Below are 13984 nucleotides of genomic sequence, written 5' to 3'. Positions count from 1 at the left end.
CCACACTCGACGTGCAACAGACGGCCGCTACTTGTGAAGACCGGGTGACCGAGAAGATGATTGCAATTGTGTGTGTGTTGCATGAACGGTGATCGAATATCAATGACTTGTAATGAATTATTTGGATCATGTATGAGTAATTAGGTGACCACCCAAATGGCCGATCCATAAAGAATCGATGGTGAAACAACTCTTACCAAAAAATTTAAAACAACTAAGAATTCACTTGTTTTAGCTACTCGAAATATATTTTTCAATTCGTTAATAAATTGTTTTTTAGGGGGCATTTGATGGCTTGGAATTTTTATGATTTTGGAATCACAATTTTTAAATCAAAATTCCACCTCAAACTGAAATTAAAATGAAAAATCAATTTTTTTTTTGCCTTAGTATTTAATAATATATCATTTTGGTTTTAAAATTAAAAATTACTTGTTTGATGAAAGGGGAATTAAAGCTTTCACACCTTATGCCCCAACAGAGTTAAAAAAGCAATTCCAACTTATGGGAATCATATTGATATTTTAATTGTGGAATAAATGAGAACCCCCAAATCAAAATTCTATGTTTGATAATGCAATTATCATTTCATCAATAATAATGACAATTTTAATTCTACGATTCCATAATTATGGCTGCATCAACTTCACGAATTCATTCTCAACCAGTCAAAGTCAATCTCCTCAAACCACAGAAAAACCTATTTTTCCTCCATCACGCTACTCATACCCTCAAATAACGTGATACTTCCTTTAATGTATTACTCACAAGCAAGAACTGGTTTTGTTTTCCAAGACAAAAATACCATTCCTGATGGGCTTCTTTCCAGGAGTGTAAGTGGTCACACTACTCATACCTTGAAATAACCTGACTGACGATACTCTCTTAATGATATTATGCACAAGCAAGAACTAGTTTTATTTTCCAGAAAAAAATATTATTCCTGATCGGCAGTTTTTCAGGAGTGGAAGTGGGGAATCGGTCTGAAAGCCAGATGTTTTAGACATGAGAACTTCAGAAACTGGGTTTCCTGTCCCTCAAATGCCATTAGTAGCATTGAGGGGCATAAATTCTAAACCGACTTCCATGAGAAGTTCTACTATATGGATTTTTTGTAATACAGCCTGCCCAAGTATGTGCTTGTGTAAACATATGAACACAGAGAGGAAACTGATACCAGTAATATGCCAATCTTAGGTTTCCATGTTGTATCTTCTTGAGTGAATCCAAGTCAGTGGAACCATATGCTTCACCACAATAATCATTACATAGAGCCTGCACGAAAATTCACATGCAAAAGCACATTATTATATCCAACCTATAATATGAAGTTAGTAAGATGACTCATCAATGAAGAGGTAATACGGCAGCATGGTGTGACTGACCTAAGTCACACATACACATACATGAAAATATGTGTTTGTACTTTGTACACATGTTCCCACATGCATGAGTGCACAGAGAACATAAATACACAAGCAAATGATAATATAAGCACATCGAGGTCAGAAAGCCGGATTTTTTTGTTAAAGAACCAAGTGCAGCCCTACAAAAGGGAAAACTTTTCAACAGCAATTCTCCCACAATAGAAATGTTCATACATGAAAGGAGCATCACAAAACCGACTGAAAATATTTATTCTCTTTGCACCTACTTACCTAGACACCGACATTTCACTGCCAAAGACTAACTTAAAGAATGACATACCTCCTAGGCGATTATCATTTCTGCATCATAATCTTCCCATCTAAAGGGTGTACAAGGTGTGCGACTTGCAAAGTGCCCCATCAAGACACTTCCTGAAGGTGTAACCACATTTTATTCAGATTAGAAAAAGAAACACAGATGAACAGTTTAGCAACTAAACACTTTCTGAGAGAGAACAACTAAATGGCATCATAAGTTTTTATCCTTCAAAAGCAATACTACAGCAGGGATGGGAGTCGCTAACCAAAAGTCTTCACCAACAACATCATGAAGGTCACCACAACCATCTGCATTTACGATCTGCATCAATTATAATGTTCTAGATTTAGCCACTGAGTGAAAAAAGAATCGAGTTATCAACATAACGAAAAAGGCAACAAAGGAGTTTGGTGTAGCATCTGTTGACAAACCAAAAGTGTGCTAATGGACAAGTGAAATATAGCAATAGAAGCAAATCCATTAAGAAAGAAACGTGTAATATGATAATACTGGATCTTGGTCCTAAATAGGCGGTACACAGGTATCAAAGATTTTATAACCATCCATCTCCTTTACAAATTAATGCAATATTAACTTACAAATAGGACATTTTAGGCTATAAGGTAAAAGTTCTCAAAAATAACAATCCAAGCATGTTACCAGGAAAGAGTAACCTGTCACTATAAGGTTACACATGATGGTCCGGAAAGCAAGAAAAAACCAGCAGAGAAAGGAAAAAAAGGCATAAAAACAATAGACTTGTCATGTAGAGCTCATGGTTATCTGTCTTAGAATTTGCCTCAGCTTAAGAAACATAGACTGCCGAATATTGTCGCAAAGGAGCTTTGTCATTCAAAGACATGCTAGAAAATTTAAAAGTGTGCTAGAAGAATATGACTTCAGCATCCTAAGATATGCTAGTCAATAAGAATCAGTCTGCACACATGCCTAGGCATGCAGAAAGTACATGAAATAAAAAGAGACTTACATTTTGTAGTTTTCCAACATCAGGTCAATGATGCTAACTGATGCACTTTTCTCAAACTTCTTTTCCTCCATAATTTTTTTTTTTTTGCTACACCCAAAGCCCTAAAACATTTTTAGAAAATGAGAATACTGTTTGTGAGACTGAGAAAATTGAATAGCAGATTTACCTCTGGTAGTATGGATAGTATCGAGCAACTTTTGCTTGTCCATAATGGTGTGTGAGACCCAAAGCCAGCATTGAACTCCTCACTGAGTTATAAAAAGCACGTAACCAACTCCATGAGTAAAACAGACAAACATAGAGAAGAGTCACCACACACGCATGCATTGTCAGTAAAACTACCTCACTTTCATGTAGACATGTGATGTAATGCTCTAACGCAGAGGCAACTAAATTAACCTTCCCAATGTGAAAGTAAAAATTAGAAAACAATAGCAGATAACAATTAAAGGTCCACCGTAAAAATAAAGTTGTAATCACATGAGAGATCATGGAGGGTCAGGTGAAAGGAACTGATGCTGCATTCCGATCCGTCTTCTTTGTTTGATTCAAAATTTTCAGGGAGATTAGGAGAAAGACGAGAGAGAGAGAGAGAGAGAGTTTGTGTTCGGAAAACAGAAACCCCAGTCCGTGCCTGTGGAGGATGGCGGTGGAGGTAAATGGGCCGGGCCCTGTTCATTCATCAGGATTGGGTGACAGATGTAGATACGTTTAAATATTTGAACCCTCGTCTTTGTCCAGCTTAAATATGATGGCTAGTGCTGCTCTAGCATTATGACCAATGATCGATTTTTTAACCATCAAATAAAAAACAGTCAAATCAATTAGAACTTCTTGCATATCCACAACAAGATATATACAAACTTTACATGTGATTTACAAGCTTTTCCCCTGTCGCCTCTTTCTAATGCATTATTTTTCTTGTCATTTTTCTGACATCTAATGAATTTAACTATTAATTGGAAATGTCCATCTTTAGATCCAATTTTTTAAGAAGTGATCTGGGTTGGTGTTCTGCAACTACTGCTAACTGGACATTTCCAGCTTTAGATACAAATCCGTAAGAAGTGATTTGTGTGGTGTTTGCATCGCGGAACCGACACGCACTTCTAGTGTGCAGACTGATCCATGGATCCATTGATATCCTTAATTGGTGGTGAGCGACTGAGCGTGAAGGAATTATAGGTCTTTCTAAAATTGTGGATCCATCTACCGATGCTCAATTTCTTCCCTCTCTCTCAAGGAGACATGGATGCTCCCTTGGCTTTTCATTCTCTGGTGGACGTGCAAAATTCAATCACTCACCGTGGTGGTTCCATTTGCATACAAGCTATTACTCACCACATTTCCCCCACTGTTCACCTTTCCATTAAAAGTAGCGATTGATTTTATTGTGATGAAGTTGGCAATCTTCCTCTCCCTCTCTCTTGCAGGCAGTTGCCCGGAGGTCTTGCTAGAATTGTGGATCTATGTCAGAAAAAGATATCCTCAGGTAGAAGCCTAGAGCAGACGATGAAAACCGGCTTTGTGGAGTCAGTAACCATATTCCTTGGGACCAAGTCACAATTTAGTAAGCCGAAGGAAAGGATCAACGAACTTAGGTATCTATCCCCATCGTCCAAAGGAAGAAAGCAATAAGGAAAAAGGTTCGAAAAATTAACAGATAAGTCTTTCGTCACGGGAAAAGTATTACGGACTTACGGGGCAACCACAGTCGGGGCTTTCGGGGAATAACTTTTGATTCTTTTCCGAGCTTCTCGACCAGCACCGTTACAAGCATATAAATGCGCACATGATTGTGGATACCATCGCCATTGCAAGTGTCAAAAGGGTGAAGAGCAGCAATGAGAGGAAGCTGCATGAGAAATCTTCTCCTGCAAGGACGCCCAGCTTTGTGGAATCCCGCTACGAGAAGTAACAACTTGAGCAAGCCCAACATTGCTTTTCCGCATTTTAGATTCTTCGCCTCTGGAGCTCGTGGAGAAAATAGCATGTTAAACACGACAGTCGAAGAACTCCTGAAACAGAAAGACAAGTCCTCGCTGATTTGGTGCCATCCTCATGACAGTGCATATGACGCAGCCAAGAAGGTATTCTTCTCTAAATACAGAGCCCTGGCTAGTATGGCTCTTCCAGGTCCTCATAACCTTTTGATATCCGGAGGGACGACCCCAGGAAGACCCATATTATGACCCAAATCGTGGATGCCTCCACGGGAAAAAAAAAAAAAAAAAAGAACACGAATTAAAACTCCGATGTTAACATTAACACGAGCTTCAAATTTTACAGATGACACAACATGACGTTGGAGCTTTGGTGGTCGTCAAGCCTGGAGAGCGCAAGTTGATTGCAGGAATTATAACAGAAAGAGGTGCCTGTTGGATGTGCTTTCGGTTCCTTAACAATAAGGATGGAATTTCTAGATTTTCTGACGGTTTGTTGAGAGAATGGCGTTGCAGACTATATGAGAAAGGTCGTTATACAGGAAAGGTCCCCCAAAGCCACCAAGGTGGGAGATATCATGACCGGCGAGGTATTAGTTCCTTTCTTTAACCTGGGATGGGAGTATCATCTTTTATGCAGATTCTTACGCCACCGCTGACATCCATACGCAGAACAAGCTCATAACCGTGGCTTCTGACACCAGCCTTCTTCAAGCAATGCAACTGATGACAGGTAAGCTTCGTGGAAAATGTGGTTATTCGTTGCCCACTTTTACCATGCAACATCCTAATGATCCTTTCAATTGCATGCAAATGGTGCAGAATACGGAATCAGGCACGTGCCTGTCATAGACGAGAAGATGACGGCGATTATCTCCATAAGAGATGTCATTCAAGCAATAGTGGAGGAGCAAGAGAAAGAGCTAAAGCGCTTGAATGAGTTCATCCAACGAGGCTATTAAAGCTCTTTGAAGCACGTTTAAACTCGAAAAAGAGAAGATGAACCTGAATTAAGAGAAAACTGTTCCTGAAACGAATCATGCTCTTGATCTCTTGAGCAAACAGGGCATCCACAGATCTGCTGCAGGAGACTGATCCCTGAGTATTCACATTTATGAAAATGTATACACATTACAACCTGCAAGTAACAATTTCTCCCCCATACACTTACTAGGCCGCTCGCATGTCAAAATTGACAACTATTTGCCAAGTTAAGAAATCCTTTTTCACGAAACATTGGGCAAAATGCTCCAAAGCCTACAACAGTCGCTAAGTTTGCCGTTGCTGTTGAAACCCACACAAAAGATGGGATTAAAAAGCACGATGCTCAAAGCTGTTTCAGCATCAAGTTTCATTAACTCAAATTGACTGTAGAAGGCGGTAGAGAAGTTAGATGCAGAACACCAAAGGACAGGTCAGTCTGTTCACTTCATCTCACAGATGAATACATGGTGAACTCCCTTGATGTGAAGTGAAAAGGCTGATGAGGAACAGGATTCCTATGTGACATAAACATGTTAGAAGAGAATCCTTCGGTAATTGAAAAAGCTAGAACAGAAAGAAGCTAGGAATTCTGACATACGGTCGAGGACCATAAACTCGTATTTGACGAATATGTGTATCCCTTCCATTCAGGTGATTAGACAACACAGCTATCTGAAGCATGAAAGTGTGGATAAATGTTTCTCTGCAGCATCAAAAAGCTTGGAGATTACACAGACTAGTAAACTAAATATCATGCCCAGATAATCAGAAAAATACTTAATGGACTTCAACAGGCAAAAATACTTGAACTATATAGTCACATATTCACATTCAGATAACAAAACTCCAAGATATCTATATGCATCACACTGTCCTGCCATGTTTGTTTATGAAAAATGAGACAACTGTGAATTAAATTAATACTGCATGTTCTCATTTGATTGAAAAACACAAACGAGTGAACTCCATGCAGTGCAGTTCATAGGACAAAGAACCTGAAGTCTATCTAACTAAAATGACTAGAAAACGCCACATCCAGATCCAGTGCAGACCAGCACAATTGGAACCCAAGAAAATTCAGCCAGGGAGAAACAACTAATCTGCATGTCCTGAACTACTAGTAAAAAGCATGTATTGGGGAACTCTTACTAGCTACAATATTTGATGACATAACAATGCCCTACAAAGTCAAACTTCCAGTAAAGCATATATTCAGACCATATGGAAAACTTTGAGATATCGACAATTCATCCTGCTGAAAAGCAAAGGGGAAAAAAAAAAGAAGAAAAAACTTGAAGTTCATTACCTAAAACATGCAAGCAGTTAACCTATTAAACAATTTTTTTTGGTGTTCCAACTTCATGCCTCAAGAATAACACCGTAACCTGCCTATACAGCAAGCCATTTGTTTCAGCAAGGATGACCGAGAAATGAATACTAGATTCTCACACCATACTCATATAATAGAAAACCGTCTTGAGACCACCAGAAGCCTATTAGACAAGTCATAAAGTTATAAACTAGACCACACACCAAGAATAAAATGCCACAGCAACTTTCATTAGCATGGGACCAGTTGAAACACAAAGCAAAGTTCTTTGGTTACTTGATTTAGGCAATTAGATGATTAGGACTTTTTTTTACTTCGACCTTTTCTTGTTCATTTTATCCTCATGCTTTATTGGAAGCATGATTAAACACAAAAACTTGAAAGCATTAGCAAAAAAGCACCAAACAAACATAACATTGTAAACTTGATCTACTTGGACAAAAGCTATAGTGATGTACAGCCTTTTTAGATTATCTTAACAGTCTAAGACCTTGTTGGAATTTAAAAACCTAGTTTTAGCATGAGAACAAGTTATTTCAAATTACTTTTGACACTTAAACAAGGTTACTGGCATGGTTCTACATTTCTAGCGTCGTCCATCAATGCCCCATCAGGGTATAACTTAATAGTCTGACTGGGTTATCAGTCAATTATATTCTACATCGGTATCTCAGTTCATGTAATGAAGGGCAGTTTTGTTTTCACTCCAGATAACTCAAGTATGGTAAACTATAATCAATACCCATTAGTAAATTGTGCTTCAATCTGGAAAGAAGGATGACTTATTCGCAGCTTGAGGGCTTAAAGAATGTTGACAAAGATGGAGTTTAATGCAGCAAGTGGAGATGCAAAAACAGACAGAGATGTGCTAATACTATATGGGGTATCAAAAAGTTGAACTGGACCATACAATTCTTGCATATAAATAGGAATATGGAAAACAGTTTCTCCATAACTGCCAATCAACTATACACAAGCGGGATATCCAAAGCATGCAGAGGCTTGAACATTTGCAAAAAATCAATGACGTTGGTTACCGAGGGTCACTTCCAGAAAGGGGTATGTGGATCCAACCAATCGGCTTCTCAAGTTCCATCATTTTAACTTCCTGCAGAAATGAAATAAGAATATGAATTCCTGAGGCCAGCCTGAAAGTAGGTGGACTTGCAAGCAATTGCTGAAGCATGCAATAGCCAAAAAAACGAGTTTCCAACTCTTGTTCAAATACAGTCAAACTGTACTAATCTTACTGAGTAACACAAAGCTTACAAAGAAGAAGTTAAACTGAACCAACCGCAATGTGTATCAGATAGGTATCATCTATACTTATGACAAGCATACCAAGTGCTGAAGAAGAAGAAGAGGAACTAAGGCTGTCTATATGTTCTTGTTCAATGCTCAGTGAAACACAATATGCACCTAAAGCTATGTTGAAAAGAAGAACAAACTTCATAACCAGAGTACCTTAAATATGTAAAGAATACAAAGAAGGACCTGATAATATATAAGCACCTGTTTAACAACTATATCTGCAATATATAAGCACATAAGAAAAAAGAACTAATAGTGACACATATTTGCATAAGGATATGTTATGTGCAGTAGATTACCCAACCAACCAAACGTTCAAAATATAATGTTCATGTGCAAAGTAGAGGCATATGCATATACATGAATATTGAAGCCCTTCACAGGTAATTACTATCAAAAGTCACAATACAACTGTTCATTGCCTTGGCAATTTGTGTATACTCCTTCTAAACATAGTTACTGCTAGTTCACGCCAACCTGTCTCTTTAAACGTAAACCAATGAATCTATCCTGTGGCAGAAAATGGGGATTAGGAATGGCACATAGGAGGTTCAGGGATGTGCATAAGGAAGTAGGTAGTCCAATTCTCCAACTTCACATGGCAAGTAAAGTATTGGCAACGAATCATGTCTTACAGTTATATCCATACATCTTGACGGAAGAACTACAATGTCTTTGTGCATTTGAATTTTGAGGGTCTGTGCATGCGGAAAAATATCGACAAGTATAATTTTCAAATAACTACATACACCCCATAGGTGTGTATATGTATGTGAATTCAGCACCTTTTCCTAACATCAATGCCCATGCATGTTCATGCACACAAGCACACCTGTGCAAGCAAGCAAGCAAAAAGAGATAGAAAGGCACTCTGTTGTATACCATGGAACATAACATAAAAGTACTCCTTAAACATATGATAAGTGGATCCTATGTGACAATTCTATAACATAACCTTTTACGTAAATGATCTCAGATGAACACAACTAGATCTTAGAACAGCAGAAATTTGGAAAAATACCCAGATGAAAAATGCAATGAAATTCCAAATATTGCATTTATGAGCCTTAGAAGAAGCAAGTGATCAAGTCAGAGGAGACATGAAAAAGTAACCTCTAATACTAAAAGGCCTGCAATAATTCTCACAAGATAAAATTAGTGACACTAACATAGGCCCCACAAAAAAATTACCTTCAAATTATGGAAACCATCACCAGCACGTATTGATATTTTGCTAGGTGTGTAGCTCTCGTCAAGCTTGAAGTCAACGTAGAGTACCAATAACTGCACAATAAGTCTATGGACATCAAATCCTTGAGGCACCGTTGAGATCATAAATGGAGGGTCAAACCTGAAGCTTGACTTTCTTCTGAAATTGGATATTTACTAGATGAGGTTGTGCACCATCTGATCTGCAAATGAAAGTTGTCTCAAAAAACTGCTAAAAAAATCTAAAGCAGGGTCGCAAAACAGCTCATGAAGAACAAAAGAATAAAAATTGCAGTTAGAATTGCATATATTAAGACATATAGAATTGGCAAAATCTGTCACATCTTCACAACCATCTGGAACTACAAACTAAAAGTTCATATGCATCTAACTGCTTTCAGTTATTTTCTATCCAGCATAGATGCAAGAGTTTTTCTGGTTATTGATTTATGGGTTATAAAGTACCTAACAGGCACACTGTGGAAGAAGGGATTCTGGTCTAAAGCTGCTGAGACACTCTCTTCAACAGTCTTACATGTATCTTTCAATGTCTGCATATCTCTCTTATGCAGGCATTAACTTCAGAGAAAAGTTCACAAAATATGTACCTCAAATTTGACACTTGAGGCCAAGATAAATGAAGATCATAGCTTCACAAAAAGTTTACTCAGTCAGCATCAATAGGAAATCCAAAAAAGGAAATTGACAGCCTCCGCATCAACATAAATGCCACAAACTTAAACATAATTTGTTTTAAAGAATTAAGAGTCAATTGGTAAAAGCTCTCAAGGCATACATACATATATACATGCCACATACGTGCGAAAAAATTGTAAATATGAAGGCTATGTGAACTCCTCTATGAGTAATTGTGTTTCATAAAGTTACTTTTTTAAAATTAAAATATACCACTATATAAACCATCAGTTGACTTGATCGGACAGTCCATAATTAATGAATCCTTGACCGTTTTCACACACACACACATATATATTCTCAATTTCAATTGTTTGATTGTGTTAAGAATGAAATTTAAGTGATTATTGACTTCTTGAAAACTAATGACAAATGATACTAGCACACATAGTGTTAGTATTTGATGCTACTTATGTTCTAAAAATGAGAAAGAGAGAGAGCTTACTGCCAGTAAGTGTCTAGGTTGCCATCAGTTAGAGAGAGGACTCCATTGCCTTGTTTGAATGAACTGACACTCCAAGCAGCCTTTTTAGCCATTTCCCACAGATTGTCATCAACAATAAGCTCTGGACTTCCTGCTTGCTTTACCTCCTCCTCCCCCTCTGATTCTGTCGCCATTCTCCTCTAGTGTAGTTCTGAAATGAGTCTTGAAATGCTTTGCAGCTTTCACTGATTGGGCAAAAAAGGAGAGAGAAGCTGAGTCTAGATACCAAGAGTGAGGAAGAGAGAAATAAATAGGAAGAGTGGAAAAGGAGATGAAACTCACCAAGAGGGAGAAAGAGGTGAAAGAGAGGGAGCAAAACTATGTCACATGGGTGCGGGGTGTGGGTACCAGTGCCGGCGCCGGATGCAGCACATTCCAAAAACAAACTAAGTGTGTGTGTGTGTGTGTGTGTGTGTGTGTGTGTGTGTGTGTGTGTGTATATATATATATATATATATATATCTTATCTATTATACAAGTATTTTTGTCAATTTTTTAAAACCTTTTTATCAAAGTTACCTTAATCTCATATAAAATTCAATGTTTTATTAAATAAAATAGGAGAGGAGAAAGAGAAGAGGGAAAGATAGGGGAAGGAAAAAAAATGAAAAAAACAAGAGAAAAGAAGAACGGGTGTGGGTCAGCAGCACCCGATTCAGTTTGACCGAGCAGGTGTTGTGTCGGGCCGCACCCGCACCAAAGTCGACGTAGGTGCACCACCATGTTTGGCGCACCCGCACCCATGTGACTTAAAGAGCAAAAGGAAACAGATTTCTCTCCCCTTTCCTTTTTAAAAGCCCCTCACATACCCAAAATGTCAAAAGAAGCTTCCAAGCGACAATTGCGGAAAAAACTTTAAAAGAACAACTACATGGGATGTATGAAATAGTCGACAAAATTTTGAAGAAATGAAAGTAAATTAAGGGGTGTTTGATCACTTGATGGTCTAAGAATTTTAATTCTCGAGTCAAAATTCCAAAATCATAAATAAGCTTCTAGCATGTTTATCTCTGAATCCTCATCACAATCATTCGTCTAACATATTTAAGGGTGATTTGAGTGCTGCAATTTCTCACCCTTAATGCCTTAAGGATTCTAGCCCTTGGCCTGTGCTTTCAGTCCCAGCTTGCATCATGCTACTTTTTCTGGCAAGAGAAGTGGGATATTCCATGAAAGGTCAAGGCTAAGTTGTCAAAATTTTACAAACAACATATCATTGAACAGTTTAGGAATCTTTATTGGGGTTGCAATATGAATTTGTGATTTTGCAATGTCTAAGAATAGTCGACATAAATTTACTGAAAAGAGAAAGTGAAACAAACACAGCAATGTGAAAGTGGAGCCGATGAAGCCTTGTCTGCTGCAGGATTTACTGAAACAAGGTGGTACATATTTAAACATTAACTCAAAAAATCAGCATGCCTAAAGGAAACCGTCAAACTTGGTTAGGATATTTTACCCTTGAATATGTGTCACAAAGATACAGGGAAACTTGATCCATAAGTTTGGGAGTAACTTAAATTTATAGAGGGAGATTCTCTCTTAGTACGTGGTCAATAATGGATCCAGGCAAGTTGTAAAATTAAAGGAAGTCAAACGGCTGCTGGACCAGGCAACCCAAGGCTCAAAATTCGTGGATGGAAAGCAGACTTCAAGTAGGTGAAAGGATTTTGAAGAAGCTTTACAAAAGCACCAGAGTATTTACCGAGACAGACACCACTGTTGAAGTGGGTTCCTCATCCCGATTTTCAAATTTTCAGCCTTTCCAGGCAAACACGGGATCGCAATCCCGGATTTCCATCGGGGAAATCGGGGATTATGATCCGTGGATTTCGATCGCACTCCTGGAGAGGGGTGCAGGGTGCGATCGAAACCCAAGGAAATTAAAATTGCCAGTTAGGGCTTTTCATTTTTTGCTGCTTGCAGCCATCGCCGGTGGGGTATTGAACTCGATGAAGCAATAACCTTGCAACTTCTGAGTCACGGGATTCGAAGGCATCCATTTTGTAGGCCCTTCTCCTTAATCACGCCGATCTGCCCAAATATCTTTCTAACGACGCCCTCCAGCTTCTCAAACTTGTCGGGCCCGAAGACGGGGAGGTTGTCGACCACGATGACGTTCTCAAAACCGGAATCGACCAAGACACGTGGTTTCAGAGGAATCAGGAGTGGAAAATTTTACCTCAAGATGCCCAAATTCTCGCCAGGAGAAAGCTGGATGGAGTCGAGGTCGACCCTGGAGAAGTCGATCTGTGAGGGGAGGAAGACTAGGTGAGACGCCGGCGTTGGAGGCTGCCTCTGTGCCCTCCTTCTTCCCTTCCTCCGGTTTCTGCTGAGCGGCAGGAGGAGCAAGGGTTTCAGTCTCATACAGGAGAAGCGGAACGTTGCCAATTTCTGTTCGCGTCCCGCCATTCTTTCCGACATTTTAAAAGTAACGTTTTTCTCCGTATATACCTTTCCAAAGACGATATACATAAAAAATTTCGGTATTTTGACCACTTTTTTTTTTCTTTCTAGTCATATCGTATTTTCTGTGTAGGAAAATTTCCGCTTATTACTTTTTACATGCATTTCGATTGTATTATTTTGGTAAAAATCTTGTAAACATGTTTGTTGTTAACGTTTGTTTGTAAGTCAATCCATTGCCAACGTTCCGACGATCCGATAGTTGTGAAAAAAATGGGAAAATGTGAAGGAAAAGAATAAACTCTCCTTTGTTAAAAATGATATATGTATGTTGTTTTATTTTAGTAGATTGAATGGCCGGAGGAGAGAGAGAAAGAAATTGGAAACATTGCTACTTACTTTCCCACCATTGCTAATGCAAGAAAAGATGGACAAGTGAGCCTAGAACAACTCGCAAGTGACTCCTATGTCCACTAAACGTATATACTATAGTCACAAATATTATTTTGCATTTTAAACGGCGAAGTATTTTTTTCATAATATTGCCCGCTTAAAAAAAAGAAAAAAAAAAAAAAGAAACTCTTTGTGTGAGGAAGGTTTACACAAGAGTTTGCCAAGATGTATATTACTAAAATTTGTTTCAACTTTTTTAATAAATGTTAAAAGTCAACTTTTAAAAATGTCTATAAAAGTGTATGAACTAGGAAGCATCAATAAAGCTGCTAAAATGTTTTAATTGTGTGCAAAGAGTTTTCTGAAAATGTTTACTTGTGTTTGAGAAACCATATAAAATGTACAAAATTTGTAAAATTTATGACACTTGTCAAACATCTAAGAAGAGCAAGCGAGAAAAGGAGAAAAGACTTCTGCTGCATCACATGTGCTCCTAAACACTGATATTTTCGATAGAAACAACTCAAGTAAGCAAGATTTCACTCACCAGATTC

The 13984-nt window shown here is 38.3% G+C and overlaps 2 protein-coding genes across 5 annotated transcripts; one reads left to right on the top strand and one right to left on the bottom strand.

The window, feature by feature from the left end:
- The first annotated feature begins 4500 nt into the window (after positions 1–4500).
- Positions 4501–5587, top strand: LOC116247921 (CBS domain-containing protein CBSX3, mitochondrial-like). The gene is made up of 5 exons (XM_031620374.2): positions 4501–4764; positions 4964–5045; positions 5134–5207; positions 5290–5350; positions 5440–5587. Exons 1-5 carry the CDS (start codon positions 4519–4521, stop codon positions 5577–5579), a joined length of 603 nt encoding a protein of 200 aa, XP_031476234.1. The 5' UTR covers positions 4501–4518; the 3' UTR covers positions 5580–5587.
- An 83-nt stretch (positions 5588–5670) lies between these two features.
- On the bottom strand, positions 5671–13043 carry LOC116247922 (anaphase-promoting complex subunit 10). 4 transcript variants are annotated; one of them, XM_031620378.2, is made up of 9 exons: positions 12814–13043; positions 11954–12003; positions 11708–11776; positions 10593–10816; positions 9594–9654; positions 9434–9526; positions 7969–8039; positions 6200–6304; positions 5671–6116 (listed from the first exon to the last, which is right to left on the bottom strand). In XM_031620378.2, the coding sequence occupies exons 4-9, from the start codon at positions 10763–10765 to the stop codon at positions 6047–6049; spliced, it is 573 nt and encodes a 190-aa protein (XP_031476238.1). In that variant the 5' UTR covers positions 10766–10816; positions 11708–11776; positions 11954–12003; positions 12814–13043; the 3' UTR covers positions 5671–6046. The 4 variants fall into 4 exon arrangements, with proteins under 4 accessions (XP_031476238.1, XP_031476235.1, XP_031476236.1 ...); XM_031620375.2 differs by lacking the exon at positions 11954–12003; XM_031620376.2 differs by lacking the exons at positions 11708–11776; positions 11954–12003.
- Positions 13044–13984: the final 941 nt, after the last annotated feature.

Source organism: Nymphaea colorata, chromosome 2 (genome assembly GCF_008831285.2).
Source record: "Nymphaea colorata isolate Beijing-Zhang1983 chromosome 2, ASM883128v2, whole genome shotgun sequence".
Lineage (NCBI taxonomy): Eukaryota > Viridiplantae > Streptophyta > Magnoliopsida > Nymphaeales > Nymphaeaceae > Nymphaea > Nymphaea colorata.
Note: the sequence above shows the minus strand (reverse complement) of the source record. Positions and strands in the feature narration are given on the sequence as shown.

Bases quoted from the DNA above. Each gene is read 5' to 3' on its own strand.
- LOC116247921 (XM_031620374.2), top strand. From the start codon at position 4,519: ATGAGAGGAAGCTGCATGAGAAATCTTCTCCTGCAAGGACGCCCAGCT. The intron at 5,046-5,133 runs GTGCCTGTTGGA...ATGGCGTTGCAG, and splicing joins AGGAATTATAACAGAAAGAG to ACTATATGAGAAAGGTCGTT. The intron at 5,208-5,289 runs GTATTAGTTCCT...ATCCATACGCAG, and splicing joins GAGATATCATGACCGGCGAG to AACAAGCTCATAACCGTGGC.
- LOC116247922 (XM_031620378.2), bottom strand. From the start codon at position 10,765: ATGGCGACAGAATCAGAGGGGGAGGAGGAGGTAAAGCAAGCAGGAAGT. The intron at 9,527-9,593 runs GTTTGACCCTCC...CTTATTGTGCAG, and splicing joins AGAAGAAAGTCAAGCTTCAG to TTATTGGTACTCTACGTTGA. The intron at 6,305-7,968 runs GTAACCAACGTC...TTGATGCTGCAG, and splicing joins CTTTCTGGAAGTGACCCTCG to AGAAACATTTATCCACACTT.